Source organism: Calypte anna, chromosome 14 (genome assembly GCF_003957555.1).
Source record: "Calypte anna isolate BGI_N300 chromosome 14, bCalAnn1_v1.p, whole genome shotgun sequence".
NCBI lineage: Eukaryota > Metazoa > Chordata > Aves > Apodiformes > Trochilidae > Calypte > Calypte anna.
Genome location: NC_044260.1, coordinates 319919 through 346078, shown reverse-complemented (window position 1 = coordinate 346078; position 26160 = coordinate 319919). Strand labels below are relative to the sequence as shown.

The 26160-nt window shown below is 51.2% G+C and overlaps 2 protein-coding genes across 4 annotated transcripts; one reads left to right on the top strand and one right to left on the bottom strand.

The window, feature by feature from the left end:
* Positions 1 to 1589: 1589 nt before the first annotated feature.
* DHRS7B (dehydrogenase/reductase 7B) lies at positions 1590 to 13445 on the top strand. Of its 3 annotated transcripts, none has more exons than XM_030459841.1 (7): positions 1590 to 1665; positions 7121 to 7296; positions 9009 to 9124; positions 9780 to 9990; positions 10633 to 10725; positions 11560 to 11712; positions 12038 to 13445. In XM_030459841.1, exons 1-7 carry the CDS (start codon positions 1646 to 1648, stop codon positions 12241 to 12243), a joined length of 975 nt encoding a protein of 324 aa, XP_030315701.1. In that variant the 5' UTR covers positions 1590 to 1645; the 3' UTR covers positions 12244 to 13445. The 3 variants fall into 3 exon arrangements, with proteins under 3 accessions (XP_030315701.1, XP_030315703.1, XP_030315702.1); XM_030459843.1 differs by lacking the exon at positions 1590 to 1665 and adding an exon at positions 1835 to 1854; XM_030459842.1 differs by lacking the exon at positions 1590 to 1665 and adding an exon at positions 3269 to 3535.
* Positions 13446 to 16362: 2917 nt separating this feature from the next.
* Positions 16363 to 25954, bottom strand: TMEM11 (transmembrane protein 11). Its single transcript, XM_030459616.1, has 2 exons — positions 25675 to 25954; positions 16363 to 17297 (listed from the first exon to the last, which is right to left on the bottom strand). Exons 1-2 carry the CDS (start codon positions 25737 to 25739, stop codon positions 16781 to 16783), a joined length of 582 nt encoding a protein of 193 aa, XP_030315476.1. The 5' UTR covers positions 25740 to 25954; the 3' UTR covers positions 16363 to 16780.
* Between the last annotated feature and the right edge of the window lie 206 nt (positions 25955 to 26160).

The following is a 26160-nucleotide window of genomic DNA, read 5'->3' as shown; positions in this document are numbered from 1 at the left end:
GAAAAACAACAACCCCCTGGGGAGCTCCAGGCTGGGCACAGAGTGGCAGAAAGGGACCTGGGAGTCTGGATTGACAGGAAGCTGAACAGGAGCCAGCAGTGTGCCCAGGTGGCCAAGAAGGCCAATGGCATCCTGGGCTGGCTCAGGAACAGCGTGGCCAGCAGGTCCAGGGAAGGGATTCTGCCCCTGTGCTCAGCCCTGGGGAGGCCACAGCTTGAGTCCTGTGTCCAGTTCTGGGCCCCTCAGCTCAGGAAGGAGATTGAGGTGCTGGAGCAGGTCCAGAGAAGAGCAAGGAGGCTGTGAAGGGATCCAGCAGAGATGCTGTGAGGAAGGGCTGAGGGAGCTGGGGGTGTTGAGGCTGGAGAAGAGGAGGCTCAGGGGAGACCTCATCACTCTCTGCAACTCCCTGAAAGGAGGTTGGAGCCAGGGGGGGGTTGGGCTCTTTTCCCAGGCAACTCTCAGCAAGACAAGAGGGCAGGGTCTCAAGTTGTGCCAGGGGAGGTTTAGGTTGGAGATGAGAAAGAATTTCTTTCTGGAGAGGGTGATCAGGCATTGGAATGGGCTGCCCAGGGAAGGAGTGGATTCTCCGTGTCTGGAGATCTTTCCAAAGAGCCTGGATGTGGCACTGAGTGCCATGGGCTGGGAACCACGGGGGGAGTGGATCAAGGGTTGGACTTGATGAGCTCTGAGGTCCCTTCCAACCCAGCCAGTTCTAGGATTCTGTGATCATCACCCTGGAGCTGATTCAGGCCCCATCAGAGAGAGAAATGGAGCCAGCCCGTGGCATCTCGTGGGGCAAAACTGCCTGGACCTGGAGTTAAAGTGGAGAAAGGAAATTTCCCCTGATCGGGGCTTTCAAAAGGGCTCTGGGGAAAAAAAACACAAAGTTTTTTCACCTTTTACAGCCACTCAGCCATCGCTGCTCCCAGGGGTTGATCAGACACAGGCAGCTCCTCCAGCTCCTCCAGCTCCAACTGCCCCTTCCTTGTGGAGACACCGAAATAAAAAGGGGATGGAGCTCAGGGATGGAGCTCAGGGATGAGCTCAGGGATGGAGCTCAGGGATGGAGCTCAGGGATGGAGCTCAGGGATGGAGCTCAGGGATGGAGCTCAGGGATGGAGCTCAGGGATGAGCTCAGGGATGGAGCTCAGGGATGGAGCTCAGGGATGGAGCTCAGGGATGAGCTCAGGGATGGAGCTCAGGGATGGAGCTCAGGGATGAGCTCAGGGATGAGCTCAGGGCACTCAGCAATGGGCAATAACCCGAGAGCCGCGGGGACCCCTCTGGGTTAAGGGGTGACCACAGAGACCCCTGGCCCAGGGCCCCGGGGACGAGCCGGGCCCAGCCCAAGGCTCTGGGGAACCCAAACCGCACCCCTGCCCCTTTTTCCCCATTTTTTGGCCTTTCCCCGCCCCTGCCGGAGCCGCCCGGAGGCCCAGGAGGGGCCAAGGCCCCGGGGAAGGCTCAGTCCGGAGGGGCGGCACGGCGGAACCCCTGGGCGTGAGCACGGCTTCCCGGAGGGACGGTGATTATAAACGGACCAGCTGCCGGTTAACGAGCAGGAATCCCCGGCTCCGATTGGACGCGCTGGCGGAAGCTCCGCCCCCCCGTGGGCAGGCGCTGTGCGGCACTTCCGGCGGTGGCCATGGTGACGGCCGCAGCCAGGTAGGCCCCGCGGGCCCGGGCCTGACCCCGCGTCCCGGGAGGGGCCGGGAGGGGCCGGGAGGGGCGATGGGTGAGCGGCCCCCGGGCACCCCCGGGCTGCCAAGGGGGAGGCGATGGCGGCTGCAGCGGTTACACACGGAACGGGTGCTGGGAGCAGGGCGGGAGACACTGCGGGGACAGCGAGTCGGGGTGCGGGATGGGGTGCGGGATGGGGTGCGGGATGGGGTGCGGGATGGGGAGCGGGATGGGGTGCGGGATGGGGTGCGGGATGGCTCCGGAACGGCTCAGGATTCCCCGTTTGTGTCCCAAATGGCACAAAAAGGGGAGATTTGGGAGCAGAGGGTGGGCAGTGGCGGCGGGGAGCGATGGAAGTGTCAGTGAAACAAGAGCGGGGTTTGTCCAGCCCGGGCTGGGGCGTTCGGTTCGGTTTGGTTCGGTTCGGTTCGGAGGGGCTGCTAGAAGCGTTTCACCCTGTCCCGGGGCACAGCGCGTTGTTACCGATGGTGTAAGGGCAGGAGGAGGGGATGTCCCTGGGCCGAGTCCCAGCGGGGCCTTTCCCTCCCTGGGCTTCTCCGGGCCGGGTCCTCCCGTGTCTGACCCACCCTGCAGGCAGAGCTCGGGGTGCTGCCTGCCCGCCCAAGGGAATTATGCAGGACCTGCTGGAAGCAGTGCCCATTCCCAGCTGGGGGGAACTCCTCTGCCTGTCCAGCTGTGCCCAGAGCTCCTGAGGGAAGCCATTCCCAGGCTGGTTCCTTGTCCTTAGTGTGATACCCGCAGCAGATCCTGCCCTGGGACACCAAAACTCCTGGAGAGTCCCAGGGAACTCCAGCTGATCCACCAGGCTCCTTTTATTCCCCATCTGGAGTGTTGTAAGGCCAGGACTGGGCTTTATGGATGCTCAGGATCCAGGTGTGCAGTGTAGGGGCAGTGGTTCAAAACTGGAGGAGTCTCCTCTCTCTCCTCTCTCTCTCTCTCTCTTTTTTTTTTTTTTGATTTGTGTTGGGCATGAGGAGGAAATCCTTTGGTTTGAGGGTGCTGAGCCCCTGGCCCAGGTTTTCCAGAGAAGCTGTGGCTGCCCCTTCCCTGGAAATGTTGAATCCCAGGTGGGATGGGGCTTGGAAATCAGTGTCCTGGCTTTTAGGGGGCAACATCCAGGTTTTGTTTTCTCATAACCTGCAGGTTCCAATCCTGCTTTTTGGGGGGTGGAGACCTGAGCACTACAGGGCTTCCTCTCACCCCATTACCAGCAGTGGCTCTTCTCCTTCTCCCTCTCCTTCTCCCTCTCCTTCTCCCTCTCCTTCTCCCTCTCCTTCTCCCTCTCCTTCTCCCTCTCCTTCTCCCTCTCCTTCTCCCTCTCCTTCTCCCTCTCCTTCTCCCTCTCCTTCTCCCTCTCCTTCTCCCTCTCCTTCTCCCTCTCCCTCTCCTCCTCCTTCTCCTTCTCTCACAAACAGCTGTGAAGATTTAATAACAGGTTTTTCAGCATGACTTCCCAGATTTGTCAGCACCCTGGGCTGGTGGGAGATGTCCCTGACCATGGCAGGGAGCTGGAACTGGAGCTTTCATCTTAAACCCTTCTGACCCAAACTGTTCTGGGATCCCACAGTGGAAATTATTTGCTTAATCACAGAAATAAAGAGGAGCTTCCCCAGGAGGAGTTGAGCTCAGCTCCAGCTTGTCAGGCTGGGGGTTGTCACCACCCCCTGTGTGGAAGGTCCCGTCCTGGGCTGTTTCCAGAGGCAGCTCCTGGCTGTGCTGGCACTGGGCTGAGCTTGGGCTGCTGCCAGTTCCAGATTTAAGTCAGAGCTGTCCTGTGAAAAGAGCAGAGGGAGCCACCAGCTGAGAGTCACTGGCGAGGGAGTCCTTCCCCAAGGTAGGATATTGGGCTTTCTGCAGACTAAAAGTCAGGAGCTAAGGGAGCTTGGAGCTCTCGTGCTCCTGGACAGAGGCTTCTCTAGCCAAAAATGACTTTTTTTCCCTTCCTTTTCTCCCCCTGCCTTTGAAATGACACCTTTTGGTATCTGAAAATAGCCTCCCAGTTGCTGCCACTTGTCATGCAGAGGAAGAAGCTGAGCCTTGGTGCCTGAGCTGCAGAGAATGGGTGTGGTGTGGGGAATGGTGCTGGTGCTGCTTTCTGCCAGGACTTGGATCTCATCTTTGCTGCCTGCAGTGCACTCCTGACCTTCCTGATCTTTGTTCCTTTGGAAATCAGTGTCCTGGCTTTTAGGGGGCAACATCCAGGTTTTGTTTTCTCATAACCTGCAGGTTCCAATCCTGCTTGTTTGGGGGGAGCACTACAGGGCTTCCTCTCACCCCATTACCAGCAGTGGCTCCTCTCCTCTCCACTCCACTCCTCTGCTCTCCTGCACTCACAAACAGCTGTGAAGATTTAATAACAGGGTTTTTTTCAGCATGACTTCCCAGATTTTTCAGCTAAGGTGATGCTGGGGTCTCCAGTCTCTGAGCAGGAGGCCTGAGGATATCTGATTTACCCCAAATTAGGGGTGGGAACCCCTAATGGAACTCCCCTGACATGGAGTTATCAGCCCTGGGATGTCTTCAGCTACTTCAAAGTGCTGCCTGCCTGCAGTTGGATTTGTTGCTTTTTATCTTTTCCAAGCCTTTATCTTGCAACTCAGCATTTCTGTCAGGGGGAATCAAGTCTTTTCTCTCTGATCCATTTCATCTTCAGCAGTTTTTTCCTCTGCCTTTTGCAGCAGGTAACCTCCATACTGAACAGAACAGATCTTGTCTTTCAGGCTGCAGCATTTTTTTTCCTCTGCTCTTTCCACCAAACAGCTCTGGAAGCTGACCAGGAGGTGGCTGCCCCTCTGTCCCTGCAGCAGCAGTGGCTCTGGGGCTCCACCTGATTCCCATGCTCTCCTTTTCCACTGATTTTTCTTTTTTTTATCCATTTCTGCTCAGCCTGTCCAATGTAACAAGGTGAAGGAAGGCTCAGAGGGCTGTGACACAAGTTACTCTATGACACCAAAGAAGAACTGACTGTGGGCCTGCTGGAATTCTGTCTGTTGTTGTCCTGCCTTTTCTGGGGTAGAATCCCAGGATCAGTTTTCTGTTCAGAGAAAAGCTGCATTTTTGAGCAGGCTCCAGGACCCAATTTGGGGAGCACAGAGTTGGTTTTGGCATTCAGCTTCCCAGAGGGATCCAGGTCCTGGGTGTACTCCTGGCAGAGCTGGTGTGGTTTATGGTAACAGCAGTGGGAGGGGTGTGTTATTGGATGTGTTATTTCTATTAATTAATTTGATGAATTCTGTTTCCATTGAGCCCAGGCTCTCCTTTCCTCTCAGGAGGGGAGGGGTCCCTGGAGGACCCCTGGCTGCATGAAGACATTTTCCTCTTTCCCCAGCCTGCCTGAGCTGGCATTTCCTTTGCCAGGGGCTCTTTGTAAGGGACCTTTGAGTTCCTTCCTTGGCACAAACCACTGCAGCTGTGTGCCCTGATTAAAAAAGGTTCTGATCAGTTCAGTCCCTCTGCCTCTTGCTCCTCTCCATCCATCAGCCTCTTCCCCACCCCGTTTATCAGAAGGAATTTCCTCCTGACTTGCACTCCAGGGGGCTTTGGGCAGAGCTGGGGAAATGTGGTATAGATATAGCTGTGTGTGATAGCAGTAATGATATCTGTATAATACCAGTAAATAGTACCAGTAAATAATATCAGTATATAATATCAGTATATATCAGTAAATAATATCATTATATATCTGTATAATATCAGTAAATAAATAGTATCAGTAAATAGTATCAGTAAATAATATCTGTATTATTATACAGGGGGGAGAGAATATATCTGTATTATACCTTTGGGGGGAGAGAAAGAAAAGCACTAAAAGGCTAGGAAAGATTTGAAATTAAAAATTAAATTTAAAATTGAAATTAATTCAAAAGAACTAAAGGCAGATTTTTGTTTAGGAAGGAGATGAACTGGTGCCTCTCAGGAGTCATCCAGCAGGCATAGCTGGTGCAGCACTGATGAGCAGTGGATGCTCCCTGCCCAGAACCTGGTTAGCTTGGAGTTGTTGGGCTTGGGGGTTCTTTTCCACTGGTTCTTTGCCAGAGAATCCAGTCCTTGCAAACTTCACATTTATTTTTGCCAAAAAACATGAAAGAACCACACTGTGATCAAACGTGGGACTCCTTCCCAGCTTCTGGGGTGGTTTAGTTAGAAAAGGTACCAGAGAAATCTCCCTCTTCCCAGAGCCTTGTGTGTTTCCCTGAGGAGCCCAGGTGCTTTTCAGACAGCTCAGCTCCCCAGGGGCACAGGGGGGAAGTGCCACCCCACCTCCCCTCACCTGGGAGAGAATGAGAAGTCCTAAACAGGACCTGAAGAATTTGGATTCCAAAATATCCCCTAATCCCTGGGGCAGCTGCTGCCCCTGCCCACAGCTCCTCCTGGGAATCCCAAGAGACCTTTGAGAGCCAAAAAAAAAGGGACAAGGTGAAGAGAAGCAGCTGCTTTGAAGGACTGAACATGAACCAGCAAGAACCTCCCACCTAAAGGAGGCCCCGTGGCTGTCTCTGAACAGCTCCTTCCCAGGATTTATTCTGGGGGTGATGTGCACCCGTGTGTGAAATCCTCTCTGCCAGACCTCTGCAGTAAATCATCTCAGCACAAAAAGGTGGAAGAATAAGATGCTGGTCTGAGCAGCTGAGTGCTCTGTGACAGGATGAGTTTAATCCTCCTTTGGGGTTTCTGGTTTGCCACTTTGGGTGCATTCCCTCTGCCCAGGGGAGCCTGGCTGTGCAGTGAAGTGCAGACACACACACACACAGAGTGTCCTGACCTTGCTGGGAGGGATTTACAAGATCATTTTTCTGTTCAGAGAAACTGGAGTTTTGAGAGGCTGCAGAGCTGAGTGCTGTGAGAAGAGAAGAGAGCAGATGGATTTGTTTTCTTCATCCCCAGCTCTGCTGTGGGGTTTCTGCAGGGAGGGGAGATCTGAACCACCCAAGTGCAGTGGGTTGGGAGGGGTGAAGCTGACCCAAGTATTCCACACCAGAAGCATCCCTCCTTACCATATATTGGGAAATTTCTGGAGAAATCAAAGAGATTTTATTACAACCAGAAGGTTGCAGAGGCTTCTCCCAGCCCTGAGGAGCTTCCACTCCAAATATATTTTGTATGAGAGTGAATGTAGAGCAGAATGTGGGAGCAGCACCTCTGACCCCACCTTTGTTACAGGACAGCTGACGAGATCCAACACCAAGTGTCCTGCTGGGATCTTCAGATCAGCTGTTAGGTGCTTAAAGTTGGGCACTGATGTCAACTTTTGGAAGCCTAAAAGAAGGGATGAGGAAATCTGTTGCAGATCCCCGTGTGTGCCACCTGGGTCGTTGGGAGCCTGAGGCAGGGTTAAGAGAAAGCACTTCCTTAGTTTTCTAGCCTCTGCTGATTTTCTTGGTGGTAAAACCCTCTGTTTCCTTTCATCCTGTGGCTCCAGGCAGACCGTTCAGAGAGGGAAACTCATGGATCTCACAAGCACAGTCATCATCCCCCTGCTTTTTGGCAGCCTGGGGATCTTCGCCGTTTTCCGGCTGCTGCAGTGGATGCGGATGCGAGCGCATCTCCAGAAAGCTGTGGTGGTGATCACAGGGGCCACCTCTGGCCTGGGAAAAGGTGGGTTCCAAGAGAAGGGCACCCCAAAAGCAGGACAAGCAGAGGGCTGTAAAAGGGGCACTCATTGGGATAAAGCAGCGATGAGCAGGGAGTTCCTGTTGCTCTGAGTTTTGAGAGCTGTGGATTGAGCAGCCGGATCAGAGCTCCTGGGGCAAAGCTGGGTGCAAGGAAATCTCCACTTTTGTTAAGGAAAGTTTGAATGGTGCTGCAGAAACAGCAGCTCAACCAAGCAAAGGAGTTATGCTGCTCTTAGGCTGCCAGGGGTCTTCTATCTAAATCCTGGAAAAGCCAGGAAGTCAAATTGTTTCTCCAAAGCTCCCCAGAACTGGTGTTCTGGACTCGGGTTTGTTGTATTCCCAGACCCCCAGCCTTACTTTGTGCTGCTTCTCCCTCTCACCCAAATTCAGGCACCTTTTCTATTGCAGTACAATCTCCTCCCTTCTAAATTCAGACTCTTGGTAACACCAACACCAGTGAGGATTTTGCTGTAATTAAAAAAAAGGATTTTTTTTTCCCCCAAGTAAAACTTACTCTGTATGTGAGTGGATATATTTTGTAATTCTACTTTCTAGAATTGCTTTAAAATTGAAGAAAAAAGAGAAGGTGCTCTCTGCTCTCTAGGCCTTTCATTAGGATGAGTACATTTGTAGAACAAACAGAGCTCAGATTGGTGCTGTCTTTGCATGTGAGTTTATCCCCAGGGGGGTTGGTAACTGAAAGGCCAAATGAGATGACTTGGTCCTCTCTGCCTGGCACAGACAAAGAGCTGGGAGCAGCCCAAGAATTTTTTTTTCCACATCAAGGAGAGACAGAAGGAGCATCAGGAGAGACCCTGCAGCTGTGACAGGCTGGGCAGATGAGGTGCTGGGTGCTGTTGCATTGCCACCATTGTACAGTGAAATCTCCCCCCCCTTACTGACTCATTGGCAAGTTCTTACATTTTTCCTCTCACTCCCAATTATTAATATAAATATTATTAATTCTAGACCACCTCTAATGGTGTTCTTAAGCACCCTTCATTACCAACCTGTGTCATCTCTTCCATAATCAGGCATTTTATCCCCTTGATCCCAGAGGGGTAGGGTAGAACACACGATTGCCTCCACAGCTGGTAGGAAGGAGGACAGGAGCCTGGCATCCCCTCTTCTGCCTTTTCCTGAGGAAGAGGAGCACTCTGATGAAGCCAACCAGCTCCAAGGCTTCCAAAACCTTAGGAGGTGTTCACTAAAACTGAAACTCCCAAGAACAGGAGTGTTAGATGATCTGCCCCAGGTACCTATAGCCCCTCTTAAGAAAGACACACAGGTTGGATGAAGCCTTGTGCCACTTGGTCAGTGGGAGGGGTCCCTGCCCATGCAGGGGGGTTGGGATCTTGATCTTTAAGGTTCCTTCCAACCCAAACCATTCTATAATTCTATGAAACTTGATCAGCTGATGGGGGAGGATGCATAAACAGCACAATAACTGCATAACCAACACCCTCACTGAGCACACCAGCTGCCTCACCACTGTCACCTCTCTGCCTGTCACTCCAGAACCATAAAACCACCTCAGACCCTCAGCAGCTGCCTCACCTCTGTCACCCCAGAGTCCTAAAGCCACCTTAGACCCTCAGCAGCTGAAAGATGTTTCAGCCTCTCACCAGGCATGACACAGATCTGCTCTTTGGCATTCAGACATCTCCTTTTCTCTCTTCCCTGCTCTCTCCAAAGAATGTGCAAAAGTCTTCCATGCAGCTGGCTCCAAGCTGGTGCTCTGTGGCAGAGACAGTGAGAAACTCAAAGATCTGGTGCAGGAGCTTTCAACCATGACCAATCACCACCAGAACGTAAGTGTGGGAGGGGGAAAGGCTCCTGCCTTGTGGGGCCAGGACTTCTCTTCATGTTAGGACAGAAGTCACAGAATTGCTCACGGGTGGTTCTGTTGAGCAATAGGAAAAATGCAACTCTGTGGTTTTAGGGATAGATCCTGCTAGAGGTGGGTGTTGAGCTGACATGTCAGGGCTTGTAGGAACCCTATAGAAATAAAGCTGCTAAAGAGTCTGCCTTGCAATGGCAGTGAAAGAAGTGCCCAGACCCCCTGCCTCTGGATGTCACATCCTGGATCTGGAGAAGTGACTTCCCTTCTGTTGGCTTTTCTTTTTAAGGTCTAGTTCTGCTGGCAGTGGCTAAGGAACCTATCACTGGCTTCTGAAGAAGACAAGTGTTACATTTTTTACTATTTCAGATGCATTTTCCTTACTAGACAACAGCAAACCTTAGTACTTGAGGAAGGTTTCACCACCCCCTTTCCCAGGCTCTGGAATAAGGAACAGGCTACAGGAACAGTAAAGACAACACAACCTGCTCCCATCCCATATCCCTACCCCATGGAGCTGCCAGGCTTTAATTGCAGGAGGGTTGGTCCAGAGCTGGGAAATCCCACAACCAGCACATTCTGCACAGCCTGAACTGCTCTTTTGCCAACTTTTTGTTTCTTCACAGGCACACAAACCTCACACTGTGGTGTTTGATCTCTCGGACACAAAAAGTGTCCTGAATGCTGCTGAGGAGATCCTGAAGTACCTGGGCCACGTGGACATCCTGATCAACAATGCAGGCATTAGCTTCCGAGGCACAGTGGTGGACACAAGACTGGATGTGGACAAGAAAGTGATGGAAACAAATTATTTTGGTCCTATAGCCCTCACCAAAGGTACCTGTCATCCAGAGCACGAGGGGACAGTGGATTTGGGCTGATAGCTCCTGCAGGCCAGTGCAGCACAGCTTCACTTCACTTCCCTTGTGTTTGTAGTTGGTTTTGGTGTAGTACAGGGTAAGAGGGGAGGAAAGTTTTGGTTTATAAGCAAGCTTTGGAGATGAGTGCATGGGAAGTACCTGATCAGTGATCCCACCTAGTTTAAACACCTCCTGACTCCAGTCTGTTAGAAACTGCTGAAGAAAAATCTGGTCAGAAGGATCTGTCTGCACTGATAAAACCCTTGAGAACCTTTTGAGCTTTCCTAGGAAGCTCCCTTAGTGAGACACAAAGTTCATCCTGGAGGGTGTCAGCTGCAGGAAGTGCAAAGATGTCCTGCTGACCATGTCTGTGGGAGAGCACAGCAACTGTCACAACCTTTGTGCAACCTCTGGCACAAAAAGCATCCTGGTAGGTGACTGTCCCAGCCAGACTGCAGCCTCAGTCAGAGGCATCCTCAGCACCATCCCTACCCACTGAACAAACAAAAAGATCTTCTCATTTCACTGAGCCATCTCTGTCCTGAAAGCAGCAGTTTCTGACAGCAGCACTGGCAGGACTGTTATTCTGAATGTTTTTTTTTTTCCTGTCTTCTCCCAGCACTTCTCCCCTCCATGATCAAGAGGAGACAAGGCCACATTGTGGCCATCAGCAGCGTTCAAGGCAAGATAAGCATTCCCTTCAGATCTGCCTGTGAGTACCTCCACAGACGATGGGGGAGACATATTTGGGGCACCAGACTGAAGGAACACTTGGCTACTGCTTCCACATTTAGCTCTCTGCAGAGCAGGCTGCATGCAGGGAAGGCAGAGCTGGGCATCATTCTCAGTGTGCTCACAAATCACCCACAGCTGTTGAAGGCACCTCAGATGCAAACATCTCAGCCCTGTCCTCAAGTTGTGTAGGAATGGGGAAGCAGAATGTGTTCTCAGTGGCTGGAAAACAGCTTGATATTCCTGCCTTAACACCTGAGAGTCCCTTCCTGATTGATTCCATGATTTCATTGCATTATGAAGGAAAGGGAGCGAGCAAAAGGAATCATTCAGCCATTTATGAGGGGGAAATTTTCTGTCTGTTTTTGTGATCAGGTTTTGACTTGTGTGCAGACAAGCTCAGAACCTGCTCTGCAGGTCCACTGGGCTCAGCAGGGAGCTGGGCATGCACTGGCATCACATTCCCCAGCCTGGCTGAGCAAATGCTTCCCCTGCCAGGCTCCACATCTCCTTTCCTGGGAGTGGGAGGCAGCTTGGGTTCACTCCCTGGTGCTCTGGCAGGGCTGTGATACCAAGCTCAGGATCCCAGCCAGTTTCCAACTGGAGTCTTCACATTCTGCCTTCCTAAATTGCCTCTCACTCCTGCTGCCTGTTGCTGCCATTCACAAAACAACCAACAACAAACCCCAACCTGGAAGCTGGGGAACAGCTGTGGGGCTCTTGCTGAGAAGTGGCTGCATTGCAGTGAAAAAACCCATTTGGGGGAATCAAGCTTCCTGCAGCCCTAGTGCATTGTCCTTTCCCTGCTTTTCAGATGCTGCCTCCAAGCATGCTACCCAGGCCTTCTTTGACTGCCTGCGAGCAGAGGTGGAGCAGTATGACATTGATGTGACAGTGATAAGCCCTGGGTACATTCAGACAAACCTCTCTCTCAATGCTGTCACAGCAGACGGATCTCGCTATGGAGGTGAGACTGGATTTTGGGCCCCAGATTGAAAGCATTTCCACCTCCCTGCCTTAAATCCAAAGTGTGAGCCCTGGTGGGAACACAGGTGAGCCCTGAAGCAACTTTGGATGCAGGGGAAGAACAGTAACTCCCCAAATTTTGCCTTCCTCAATGGCAATTAAATCAGTTTTCTAGCCCAACCATTAATTAAACCTCCCTGTGCTCCTATCCCCAACTGATGTAAAAACCCAAACCAGGTGCAGTTAGAACAGAGCATTGCTAGGAAAGGTATTAAAATGGGGGCTTACCTGCTGGTGTTGGTGCTTACTGGGCTCTCCTTTGGCAGTTATGGACAAGAACACTGCAGAAGGACAGTCAGCTGCAGAGGTGGCTCGGGTGGTCCTCCGTGCAGTGGGACAGAAGAAGAAAGAAGTTCTTGTGGCTGGCCTTACCCCCTGCCTGGCTGTCTACCTGAGGAACCTCTGCCCCAGGCTCTTCTTCACCCTAATGGCAGCTAGAGCAAAAAAGGAGAGAAAAGCAAAGGGCTCCTAAGAGCTCAGCTCAGCCCAGCAGTGACTGTAGGGAGAGGCTGGGCCCCTGCAGTTTGGCTGGGACATCACTGGAGGGGTCCCAGCAGGAAAAAACTTTTCTCAAAATGCTGGAATTGACCTTTGCATGGAGGGTGGGAAGCAGTTTCCCCCACATCAGGACAGGCTGGAAGACAGCACCTAACCCTCACCTGAAGAAGGGGGACAGGAAGGTTTGGACAAAGGGGGAGAGCTGAGGCTGCAGGGGAGGGTGACCCAAGGGAACACTTTGCAGCAGGGAAGACAGCACCTCCCCTCACTGCAGGCATGCTCAGCTTTCCTGGTCTGCTGCAAATAAACCCCACCTGATTTGCCTTCACTTGGCTTTCCCCACCCACCCGGTGAAATCCAGTCCTCAGCTGGGAAGCTCTTGTGATCAGCATCTGCTTCCCACTCCTCCCATCTGAGCCTGAAGTGGTGAACTTCACAGAGCCTCTGGTCACTATGCCAAACCATCTGATAGAATAAGCTCAAGTCCAGTGCCACTTTTAAAGAAGGAACTGATGTAAATTTCATTTGGCAACCATTTTACCTGTCTGAATCATATTTCCAAAGAAGTAACTGATGTAAAATGTAAATTTCATTTGGCAGTTATTTTCCCTGTCTGAATCCAGGGACATTCAGCTCTGCTCTGCCTGGCAGCCCAGGCACAGGGTAGTGCAGGGGAAGCACTGACCAGACAGGAGCAGAGCAAGGTGTGATGTGCAGCTGACAGCAGCACACCTGAAACACCTGCAGGTCTGGAGCACAGAGAATCTGAGGAGAATCTGCGTGGGTAGGGTGGACACTGCAGGAGACAGACCCTTAGTTCTCATCTGTTTTCAAGCAATTAAAGGTGCTAATTAGGATTTCATCCAATGGGGGGGATGATTGCTGCCCATTCAACAGTCTGAGGGAGTGACAAATCCTGTTCTTCACTCCTTTTCCTCATGGGAGGGTACCAGCACCTCTAGGAAACAGGAGTGGCTGCACAGAGAGACTTCAGTGAAGACAGAAATAATATTTTTAAACTTGTAACTGAAATAAAGCCTACCAGTAGGAACTGAGGTCCAGACCCCTGCTGCCACCTCCATGCCCTTGCCAGCATTCTCTGTGTGTACTGCCTTTTATGTCCTGCCTCTTGAGTGCACATCTGATGACAAATAAATGGTATTATTATGAAATCAACCCTTTGTTCTCCTTACAGCTCCTTACAACAGGTAACCTTAGAGGAAGGGAAAGCAGGGGGGTTTATGTCCTTTTCTTACCTTCCTAGAAGGTGCTACTGTGCCAGCAGCAGCTGCAGAACACAACGTGCTGCATCCCAGCCCTCTTGGTATCATCTCCTAGCTTGGAGCAGAGTGTGAATCCACAGAGGATTATTCACTATCAGACTCTAACACAGGTGTGCAGGCTCAGCAGGAGCTTCTCCTTCCAGAAGCCTTTTCTTGAGGCCTATATATTCATAAATTATCTCTGAGAATCCACCCCAGATGATGACCAGGACATGTTTAATGACCACAGTGCTGCTGTGTGGGGACACCCTCCACCATTTCACTGTGGCTGAGGGTGCAGATTTGTTATGTCAAGGCCTGGGGTTGAAATGACAAGTTGATGAAATGACAAGTTGAAGCTTCCAAGCTGTGTGTATGGATCTCTTTTCCTGTAAACAGGAAACTGAGGCATTACCTTCTCTCCACAAGGGGATTCTGTAAGCATAAGTTGTGCTTTTCCTTTCATGTTTTCCATTCTTGGGTGCTTAATTTCCTAGAAAAGGACAGTACAGCACTCCTGCCAGTCTTGTCCAGCTGCTCACAGCTACCCAGGAAGGACTGAGGGTTATCACCCAGGATAAGGGTGAGGTGACCCAGGAGGGGTGACACACCAGGCCTGAGGAAAACAAAGCACAGGGAGTTACTGCAGTCACTGTTTCACCTACAGCTCCGGGTCAGAGATCCTGGAGAGTGCACATTCCCCTTGGAAAGAAAAATTCCCTCTGTGACAGGAGGAATGTCCCTCGCTCCATGTCAGAACAGCTCCACCACGGGCAGCAAAGCTTGGGGGGCTTTTGGAAGGGAGGTTTGTTCCCCACTGTACCCCACAGCTGCTGGCAGGGGTCGGGGGCACAGGCTGCCCCCCCAGCCCTGCAGTACCCATCCCCATGATGGAGATCCCAGATCTCTGACTTCCTAACAGCCAGGGTGTCACCACGCATTTTACTTCAGATTATCACTATTATTTCTTAGAAAAGCAGCCCCCACACCCCCATCTGTGCCCTCTCCACCTCAGAATGATGTGACTTTAAACCAGACCTACCTGCTTGTGGCAGCTGAGATGACTTTTCATCTTTTCCCCTGTAATAAAAATGAGCAAGTTCCCTGTGGTCTCTTAACTCCAGAGTCTCTGATGCCAGCCACACATTTAGGGAGCCACTCACAGGTTAGTCCTTCTGCCACCATCACCATCCCAGGCAAGGAAAAGCTTGACACACAAAAAAGAGACCTCAGAATCACTGAGGTTTGGTGTAGGAACTGACAGCCCTGACAATTATTGTGCACCATTAAAAACAAAGACAAAGAGGAGCAGGACTGGGTTTTGCATGGCTGGCACAAGGGTATTTCAGGGCCTCCTGCAGCAATGAGGTATCCATTGGCTACAGCAGATCTGCCACTGGATTAAAATCCATCCAGAGGATGGGAACTGAGGAAGGAACAATGTCAGGAGTGGAGCAGCAGCCTGCCCAGCAGCCCTGGCCTCAGCACAGCCAGATGAAGTAGCTGCATTTCTTCCCCTCCTCTCTGCCAAGGGCACTGTACGTGGCTGCTATAAATAGAGACACTCTGGATCCCAGCTCCTTTTAACCTTGGGAAGAGGCAACTCAGCCACTGTACCAGTGAAAGAGACCAAGGGCTCTCCCACCTCCAAACTCCTGGATGCCACAGGAGTTTATTCCAGGGCTGCCTCTGAGGGTGGGCAAAGAACTTGCTCAGAATTCCCAGCAAACCCCGTTTTCCCAGCACACCAGGGGATGGGATGCACACCCCCAGCTCACACCAAAGCTGCATCAGCAAAATAAAATAAGATGAAATAAATAAAACCCAAAAATCACAAGCTGGAACAGGGGCCAGAAAAAGCCCTGGAGGCACAGGGATGGGGGTGGGTTTCCTGCTGCTGGAATTTGGGATGATAAAGACAGAAGGACTCCACTTGTTTTGCAACCTCCTGAGATTCCCCTTTCCAAGGTCAGGGCTGCAGCTACCCCTGGAGCAAGGGCTCCCCTGGGTGCTGGGAGGTTCTGTGTCAGGGGCTTTGCCCTCACAGTTGGATGGTAAGGGTTGAAGCTGTGCCAGGCTGGCTTGGTCAAGGCAAAGCACACCAGTTTCCATCTGCTGAGAGGAGATTGTAGGAAGCAAACCCCTCTCTTTGATAAGGAACCGGCAGATCTTGCAAAACAGCAGACACTTCCCATGCTAAGAACAAGATTTTTGACAGTTTTGAGCTAAAAGATGCACAAGACTGGATTCTAAAACTCCCAGTAACACAGAAGACACAACCCTGTGGATGCCCTGCAGCAGAAGGCAGCTCCAGAAATGGGTGCTCCAAGCAAGAGCAGCAGAATTGCAGAGTCAGGGCACCAAGCACCCAGTGGGACCTCAGCTGTCCCCAGCTGCACGTGTCAGTGGAGATGTTTCCACACAAGAACTGGCACAGGAACTGAGCAGAATGTGTGTGCAGCTGAAAACTTCCAAGTGTTCTCTCCACTGCTCCAAGAAGTAATGGTTGGAGGTGACAGGGCAGGAGGGGTTGGACACCTTCAGTCCCAACCACTGATGGTTAAGCAATTCCTAGAAAGATAAGAGAGGCTCTCTCAAGAAACACAACTGGTCAAGCAAGAGGGAAAACAACACTGTACAGCTATTCCCTCAACAGAAGGCTGCTGGGGAGTAACATGGAGGCTGCTGCCACGTGCAATGGACAAGAGGAATATCAGGTCTGTGTGTGAGCATGCATAAATAATTACCAGCACTGGAGTTCTCACAGCAAAGCCTCCATCCCCTGGAAGCTATAAAAGGGAACTGTGATAACAGTAACGAGAGCAAAAGCATTTGAAATTCTCATCCTTTAATGGTCAATGGTAATTTCTGGCTGGTTCTGTGTAATACAATTAAACAATATACTTAAATGTTTCCCAAAAAAAGAAAAAAAAAACAAAAAGAAAAAAAAAAGCTCTCACACCCCTTTTTTTTTTTTTCTAGCTTGCTTTCTTTCATCAACATTCCCCTGCTGGATCGGACTCCCCTGGCCTGACATCCTGCTCTCAAGTCACCACACATCCACATTCCTAAGTGTAACGAAGAACTGAAAAACCTTGGTGCACCAGTGATGTGTTCTCTGCAAAAACAACAGCTCCATGAAACCAGCTCCTTCCCAGTCTCCACCGCTTCTCAAAGAGGAAAACCAAAACGTTACTGTGGGAGCCTTAATCCACTCGTCTTTGCGGGCTGCTCTCTTCCCTGCTGGAGTCATACAGCATAGAGTTCATAGATCTTCTTTACACAGTACACCAGGGCAGCGAGTGCTATCGTGTTGTGCAGTCTCTTTCTGTGCAGGTCGTCCTTCCTCACCAGCACCACGGGGGTGGAGGAGGTGAGTGTATGCAGGGGCAGGCGGGAAAGTTTATAGGCGTCGTACTCCACTTGGTACTTGCAGCAGGGATCAAACTGCCAGGAGATCCCGTAGAGGGTGCAGCAAGCCACGCTCAGCACGCCAGCTGGCAGGGAGATGTAGTGAGAATAATCTACTGGAAGGGCCAGAGGGGTGAAGAGACAGGTCGTGCCCGCCAGCACGGCGGTCTTGTGCAGGCAGTTCCCCACAGTGATCCAGCGGGCCGTCTCGTCCCCGATGCGAGTGGGCTCTATCACTATGTACTTGTACTGAGCCTCCAGGGCCTGCTCCAGCTCGTACTCAAACTGGTCCTGAGCGTTTTCTCCGTTGTAGATCTCGTGCACGATGTAACAGTCCGTGGAGGACAAGGTGACCCTGTTAAGAGGAAACGTGGAATTAAAACTACGGAGCTTCCAGAGAGGATTTTTTGGCCCGCCCGGTTGTGAGAAGAGAAGAGAAAAGGAGGCCCCGGGGAGGGCAGCCCCTGAGGGGCACTCACTCAACAAGCAGCACCTTTTGGAATCAATATTCTCATTACACCTGTGGCACATGAAGTCATCCCAAGTCCTGTTTTTCCTTACCTTTTCCTAACTGGGAGGAGCTAGAACATTCTGGAGCAAACGGGATCCTGTTAACAATCCTGAAATGGTTCCTCAACTGAGAGCCAAGGAGTTTCTGAGCAGGGTCACAGCTTCCCAGCCACACCACACCAGGTCAGTGAGTGACCTGTCCAGGCTGAAGGGGTTTTCACAGAAAATTACAGCAACTCAACCACTGGAAGTCACGGAGAGGTTTTAAGAGAAGCAGCATCTTCAGATGACAATGTTTGCTTGCTCCCCACATCTGCCTCCTTGCCACTGATGCAGCTTCCTATTTAGTGCTCCTGAGTACATCCAGGTAACAAATCCAGCCAGGATGGCTGAGAAACACTGCTGAAGGTGGAAAAGATCTGTTACACTGTCAGATCTGTGAGCGCTCTGTTACAAAACTGTTCACCCCCTTTGCTGGAAGAGGGAACAGCAAAGCAGGAGAGGATTTGGGGGGTTTACCCCAAGCAGGTTTGAAGAGTGAGCTGCTCACCTCCCCCTGGAGCTCCCTCCCTGCTGACAGGGGATTCACAGGACTTGGAGCAGCTTTTAACCACCAAAATCACCTCCATTTCCACTTTGCCTCCACACACATCACCTGAGCTCAGCTACATTAACACACCAGAGTACCAAAAGGAACAGGACTGTTTACCTGCATTGAGGGAAGGTAAAAACTGATTCACCAGAACAAGGCAAAATCCTGGCTTCTAAGCAGAAGAAAGAACTATTTCTGACATACTTGTGCTTAACCAGAACACAAAGGAGCACGTGGCCTCTCCAGGATAAAAATACCTAGATTCCTTTAGCAGAAGGAGAACAAATCACACACTTATTTGACCTCATCCCAGCAGACAAAACAAGCTCATCCCAGCAGCATTTGGACCCTCCTGAAACTGGGAAGCAAGTCACTGCTGAGATGGAGGATGAAACTTGGACTTTTTGCTCCATTAGTACAAAGGAGCCCTTCACTGCAGGCACTGGAAAATAAGAGAGAAAAAAAATACACCTTGGCAAGGGGCTGTGTTACCAAATGTTACCCTGAACCTGCAGCTCCATTCCTGCTGCAAAGGGCCACCTGTAATCAAGAACATGGTTAAATCACACTCTGTTGCAACAAGTAACTGCTTTATAAACAGCAGCAAAGGTAACAGCAGAATCCAGGTCCCTGCAGCCTCTCTCAAAGCAGAGCAATCAGCAGGTTCATTCCCAGCCTGGCTGGAACTGATACCATCTACACGGAAAACTCAACTTGCAGGGCAGTTTTTGAGTGCTCTGCAGTGTGCTTTTCCCTCTTGGCTCTTCATAAAAACCCACCCTGCATTCCAGGGGCTTCTTTCAGGCCGTGGTCTTGTTATGGTTTGGGAAATTGGAATTAACTCTTACAGCAGAGGATGTGGGGGGCTCCAACATTCTGCAGTGACTGGGCAAGGATTTAGGGAAGAATTCTGCAGGGCAGCAGCTACATGGAAGTGTCACAGAGTGCTGCATCTCTAAATAACCACTTCACCTCAAATGAAGGAGTCTTCAGCAAAGAATTAGTTAACCAGGTGTTACTGTGATACAGTAGGACACAGCTGATAATGGGTTTTGCCAAAGATTTTTTTTTCTTTATGACAACTGCTCCAAGTGCAGCTCATTCCAAATCAGAAATTCCAGTTTAATTACAGAACACATGCTGAGCCTTAAGGTAACTTCATAGAACACCACCAACAGAGGATATGAAACCACTTACTACAGCATCATGACTTCAGGGAAAGGCTATTGAGAGGTATTTTCAAGCTGGAAGCTGACCCAGTGCTAACACAACCCTCCAGATAAAGTATTTCCTTTAAGGAACATTTTCAGCATTTTCTTACCCCTAGGAAGATGCAGAATGGGTCTGTGGAACCCAGATTCTACTGAGAACTTTGCAGAGGCTTGGGAGCAGCACAACTGCCTGGTTACCCCTAGGATCTCCCTGCCACACAGGGAAAACAAGGGTGAAGCAAGCCCATTCCTGTTCTGCCTCTAGAAGAGCCCTGGGGAACAAGGCTTCTCAGCCTGCAATTAACTCAGGTAACTGCATTTCATGTGACTTCTCCAGGCTCAGCATCAGGACAGCTGACACTGAACCATCAGCCTCTTTTCTCCTTGCTCAGATTTTGCCTGTTCTTCCCTCTGAAGAGCCTTTGAAAGGCAGAGACACACCACAAGCAGCAGCTTCAAAGAGAGCAGGAATCCAGAGGCAGTGCTGTCCATCTCTGCTGGAATCTTTTGGCTGGCAGGCTCTGGAGCTTTATAACAATAAAGTCAAGAAAAGCACAATCTTCCTAAGCCAAACCAAGCAAAACTTAAAGCAGGTGGAAATAAAAACCATAAACAAACAAACAAACCAACCACAGGGAACTAATCTGCACAAAGGCTTCGTCCCTGATAGAGTCTGGCCCCCTAACCATGCTGCTTCTCCAAACCTGTCCTTAGGTTTCAGAACAAATCTGTATCACAGTGCTGAAGCTGCAGGTGGCAGAATGGGCAACCAACAAATAAAGGTCAAAGAATGAAAAATAAGCTGCTCAAACAATAGGCCACATGAAGAGGCAGCAACACAAGCAGAAAGTCTCCTCTCCTCTAACTGAGGAAGGGAGGTTTATCACCTCTCATTTCCACACAAGATCTGGCTGCCCCTGGAGCATGAAAAGCTGGAGCCTGGTTTGATTTCAGAAGGTTCAGGAGCAGAAACAGGTGAGATCCACGGGGCTGAGGAGGTTTTAGACCCTGTTGACACAAAGCAGGCCTCAGGACCTCCCTCCCTCCCTTCCCACAGAGGAAATCTCTCCTGACACAGCTTTTCAATTGACCAGAGCAGCTGCACAGCAACAAACCCAGGCAGAGGCACTGGATTTGGTCAAACACTGGAGCCTATGGAGTTTGCCTTTTGCAGCTCATCCCCCACCCCCAGCAATGACAAACAAAAATGCAGAGCTGTGCAATCAGCCCCACATTGGCCTCCACCCCTTCTGAAGCAAGCTGATTGTAGATGAGCTCCATTCTACTTGAAAGAATAATAAATAACCAGTGCCAGAGAGGGGACCCAGTTCCCAAAGTCATAAAATGCTGCCACGTGCTCAGAAGCCCAGCATGCTGCTTACTGCACAGACCAGAACCTGAACCCAGTTGTTAATGTTACTCAATCCAATGATTTTCCAGGATTTGTCTTCCCACTCCCTTCCCACTTTTTTAAGGTAAAAAGCTGTACAGATGTTCTGAAAGTTCTGGACTTCCCCACACAAACAGTTCACCCTTCTGCAGCTTCAGGCATTCTATCCCTGAGAAATTTTTAAGTGTCTCCATTCCTGGTGCCAACAGAGCGCAGAGAGAGGGGAATGTGAGGGGATACCAACTATCTGGCTTAGCAGGATGAAAAGAATTTTAAATCACTGATGTCAAATTTCGGTAATGCCCCAACTGTAACTGAGGGATTGGTTGTTAGCAGAGCTACCACCAGCAGGAGGGGCAGAAGTGTCCCTGTGAGCTACAGGGCAAGCTTCAAATTACATCTGGATAATCTTCCTAACATGGGAATATCAGAGGGCAGCAGGAGAGGGCTTGAACAATAGCAGCTCCAACAGTTTCCCAGGTCCAGCCCTCAAAGGCAGCTCCATGGCTCTGCCTCCAGCCTGGGAGCAGCCCCTGCCTCATGAAAACAGCAGCCTGCACATTCCAAGCTTCAACTGGGCTGTGAATGAAGAAATAAAGAACGTTCTAAGGAGGGGGCATGATGCCACTCAGTGTGGAAAGACCCAAAGGTTTTGTCAGGTGCCAGCTGGCAAAAAGAGAAACAAATGAGCAGTGGTGAAAACAAGGCAGGGGCCAAGATCCTGGGAGAAACCCCAGCATCCTCCTCCTCCTCCTGTCCACTTCCAGGGGAGAAGGAGTGAGCCTGATGAGTCTGTGGCCCTCAGCCCGAGGACATTCCTCCACCTGCCAAGAGGGACTTTTGGCAAAGGTTTCAATTCATCCAACTCTCTCCATTCTACAGAACGTTCAAAACCACCATGAGAAACAATCTCAATCTGCACAAAGCACAGCTGCAGTTCTGTGCACAAAAAGAAAATAAAGTTTCTCTTTAAACCCCTCCCATAACATGTAGATCAAGTTTTGTCTGTTAAATAAATAAATAAATAAATGTTCCTGGACAACATTATTGCTCAGAGCACCAGACACTCAAATTAACTGCAAATGAAGAGCAGTCTGATTAGTAGTTAAAAGAAAGCAGAGGCTTGCAGCACTGTGACAGCACCAGTCACAAGCAGCACACGTGCACAAAATTTAGTTTAGCAATGCAACAGAAGGACTTTGTGCTGGCTGTGCAAGTGAACTGCAACAACAACAACAAAAAGTGCATTACAGGTGGCCAAAGCAGTGTCTGGGGTCATTATCAGCATCTCAGCCAAGCTTGAGTCAGTAAAGTCAAGGCATGACCAACTCAAACACTAAACTCCCCCCACATAAACCCTTCTTAGAATATAATTTAAAGATTAAGGAATGAGCTGTGGCTTGGCCTTTAATCCTTGGTGGGAATGCATCACCTCAAAGTGATGTTCAGCAGTGTGTTTTTCTACTCAGGAGAGCTCCAGAACACAGTGTACAGAAAGGACACCTGAAGAACTGCTTCTCTGCTGAAATTTCTACAATTCTCAGCCATTTGTGGCTTTCAACACAGGCACTGAAGTGGAGGAAGAACAGGAAAAAAAGTAGCAATAAAGCCAGACTTTTGTGCTGAAGTTGTACCTTAACTCCACATAGGAAAGAGAAGTGAAGAATAAAGGTGAGTTCTTCAGGCAGCCTCGATAAGGGAAGACAAAATGAAGAGAAACATCACCAGACCATAACAAAAAACCCCTCCAGCCACCAGACAAGGAGAAGGTGTCAATTTTAAGTCAACTAATGATTAGCCAGGCTAATGGAAACAGGTCAATCATTGCTGTAAGCAAACAAGAGGGCCAGAAATCTGAGCAGTGCAGGTAGTGAAAGCAGAGCCCTCTTTAAGGGGCAGAGAAGCCAAGACAAGCAGGGAAGGCAACAGGAGCAGTGGTGGTGACATGAAAGTTGTTCCTTCTGGAGTCTGTTAGAACATCTCCCAGGGGAACAAATGGCATTCTGTCCTCTGTTCTGGCAGCCATCGTGCTGAATTTTATACAAAAACACTAAGCACAATTCAGCTCTGTTCTGTAAAAATAAAATAAAAAAGTTGTTTTGGTCTACAGAGTAACAATTCCCTTTAGACAGTCTCCATTAATGAGTCTATCCAGAATGAAGAAGAAAAAAGAAACCAAATATTTAGTTGGTTCTCTTCAGTGTTTAGGCTTATTTTCTTTAACTTTATTATTTTGCTGCCAGAGCCCCAGCTGGAGTTCACAGCCAACAGCCTTTGAAATGAATGTCCTTACATTTAGTCTGATTGGGGAAAGCACTTTTTGAGGAATTTCAGAGTTCCCTGTATCAATAAAGTCATTTATGAGGGGATACAGTTGCTAGACTTGTTTTTTTTTTAATTTTTTTTTCTAATGAAAGCTGGTCTAGTCTAATAGCAGACAGTATTTATTCACTACTGAGTCTCCTCACACCACCTCCCAACACACAGATGCCTTTTAGACTAGCTGGCTGCCAACTGGAAAAACTCCTTGAAGCAGCTCATTTATAAGGACAGCTGGATTAGCATATTCAGTTCAAAGGAATGTGCCTTGGACAAGAATCCTGCCCAGTTTCAGAAAAACGTATTCACTGCCTAAAAAGCATATGTCATCAGTTGGTGACATCAGGTCTGTCAGCACTGCTTTTCACACAGCTTGTGCTGCCAGCAGCCAAACAAGCTCAGGAGGTGTGATTTAGAACAAGGCACTGATGGAGAGAGGCAGAGGCCCAGCCATGAGTATCTCCAGCTCTGCGATTGCAGGTGTGGCATCCAGCTGACATCACCCCACACCTATTAGAGGCATCATCTGTCACGTTCACCCAGGTGTCACCAATCATGACACCCAAAAGCCCCATCACCTCCTGAGAGGGGTTGTGAAATGCTGGTTGAAGGTGTAGCTGTTGTTCTGCTGTGTCACTTAGAATCCTAGAACTGGCTGGGTTGGAAGGGAGCTCAGAGCTCATCAAGTCCAACCCTTGATCCACTCCCCCCGTGGTTCCCAGCCCATGGCACTCAGTGCCACATCCAGGCTCTTTGGAAATATCTCCAGACACGGAGAATCCACTACTTCCCTGGGCAGCCCATTCCAATGCCTGATCACCCTCTCCAGAAAGAAATTCTTTCTCATCTCCAACCTAAACCTCCCCTGGCACAACTTGAGACCCTGCCCTCTTGTCTTGCTGAGAGTTGCCTGGGAAAAGAGCCCAACCCCCCCTGGCTCCAACCTCCTTTCAGGGAGTTGCAGAGAGTGATGAGGTCTCCCCTGAGCCTCCTCTTCTCCAGCCTCAACACCCCCAGCTCCCTCAGCCCTTCCTCACAGGAATTCTGCTGGATCCCTTCACAGCCTCCTTGCTCTTCTCTGGACCTGCTCCAGCACCTCAAGCTCCTTCCTGAGCTGAGGGGCCCAGAACTGGACACAGGACTCAAGCTGTGGCCTCACCAGGGCTGAGCACAGGGGCAAAGCAGACTGTGCCCTCACAAGCACACTTCAGTGCTTTATTCTAGGGGGTTACACTGGCTCTCATTGCCTGGGGAAAAAAAAATAATAAAATGCTGCAGATTCATGAAGTAACTCATGTTTATGAATGAGTAGTTTTGATCACAAGATCAAGAGTAATCACAGCTTAAACAGTCACCTCAAACTACAATTAGATTACTGAAACTGTCACGGATTAAGTTACAAGGTAACAACTTGCTTTTAAGTCTGCACCGATTTTCATCCTGATTGAATAATTTTCATTTAAGTGCTTTTATTTTTTTTTTTCCCCCCCTTCCCTTCTGCTGGGAAGAAGGGACCACATGAAAACTCTCCATGAAAACTCCCCACCTCGTGTGCCAGTGCTGGGTGCAGCCCCTGTGCCCCTGAGCTCAGTGCTTTTTAGCAGTTTATATAAACTAAAATGAGACAGTGATTCCATTGGCTCTTCCAGTTCAACTCATCTGAAATTCCCTCAACACAGACAGCATTCCTGCAATTCATATTAACACCAGAAGCTTAAGGGCTACTTGGGGCTCTCTTTGGCTCTCCAGATTCAACACCATCCAGAAGAGTTCTGGTGAATTATGGCAAGGGAACAGAAATGGAGAAAAAGCCACAGCAAAAATTAAAGGAGATAATCAGAGCCTCTAAGCAAGGCGGAGGACAAAAAGAAAATGAAAACACAGCAACTCCCGGCAGATGCTGGTTACCCTGGGGCAAAACAGGGAAGAGGCCAACGTGAGGAAATGCAGGATTTAAGCAGGCATTTTCAGCAGGTACAGAACCCTGCACCCAGATTTTAAAGCACCTCCACGAGATTCTTCCTCTGCCTCTTTTTCCCCTTTTCAAGTTACGATTCCCAAACCTCTCCAGCTATTCCGTGGGGGGTTCCAGCCACGTCCCACCTGCTCCTCCGTCCTGACAGAGGCCAAGGCAGAGCCTCACACAGCTCCCGGCGGACACCGCCCGAACCGGCCCCGGCCCCAACCCCGGCCCCGCGGATCGGGGGAGCTCGGCGGCTCCGCGCTGACCCCCAGGCGGCCGGGACCGCCCTCAGAAGGAGGTCACCCTGGAGGACTCGTGGCTGCCTTTAAAAATAGCCGCGGAAGGAGCCTCCCCGGGCCGGCCCTCTCCTCCACCCCGGCCCCCAGCGCCGCATCCCCGCGGCGGGAAGGGCCGAGGCCGCCGCTACCCTGCGGGCCGCGCTGACCTTCCCCGCTCCGGGCCCCGCATCCCCTCCTCATTCCCGCAGCGGGAAACCGCCGGTCCCGGCGATCCCCTCCTCCTCACGGCCCCGGCGATCCCCTCCTCCCGGCCCCGGTCTCACCTCAGCGAGGCCGCGTCCACCCCCCCCCCCCCCCGCCCTGACCGGCCACGCTCCCCTCAGCGAGGCCCCCGCCCTTGCCCCGGAATGGCGGGGAGCCCCGGGCCTCCGCAGCCCACCTCCTCCCGCTCCCTCGCCGCTTGAGGCGCCCCGGCAGCCCCGCACCCTCCTGCCCGGCCGCAGCTCACCTCTCCCGGCCGCCACCGCTGTTGGTGCTGCCGGGGCCAGCGCGCCTCCTTCCCCACGCCGCCATCTTGGAGACACTCGGCTCGCAAATGTCTCCGCCGAGGGACCCCGGGCCCGCCGCGGCGGCCGACGGGAGATGTAGTGCGGGGAGGAAGGAGGAACCGCGTCGCGGGCAAAGGGTCTGTCCAGGCGTGGACTACAACTCCCAGAATGCCCCGCGCCACCGCCCGGCCGCGGGGAGCCCCTGGGACGTGTAGTCCCCGCGGCGGCAGCGGGGGTGTCGGGGCCGGACGGGGCCCAGGGCGGGAACCCGGACGGGGCCTCCGCACAGCGCGGGCGGCTCCGGCGGGCACAGCAACCCCGCCAGCCTCGGCTCGGCCCCTCCTGCCCGGCCTCTTCCGCCGGCGCGCCCCAACGCCAGTGGGCCGGCCATGGGAGGAGCGTGGCGGTGGGTCCCGGCCTGCCCCGCGGCCCCGCCGTGAGGAGGT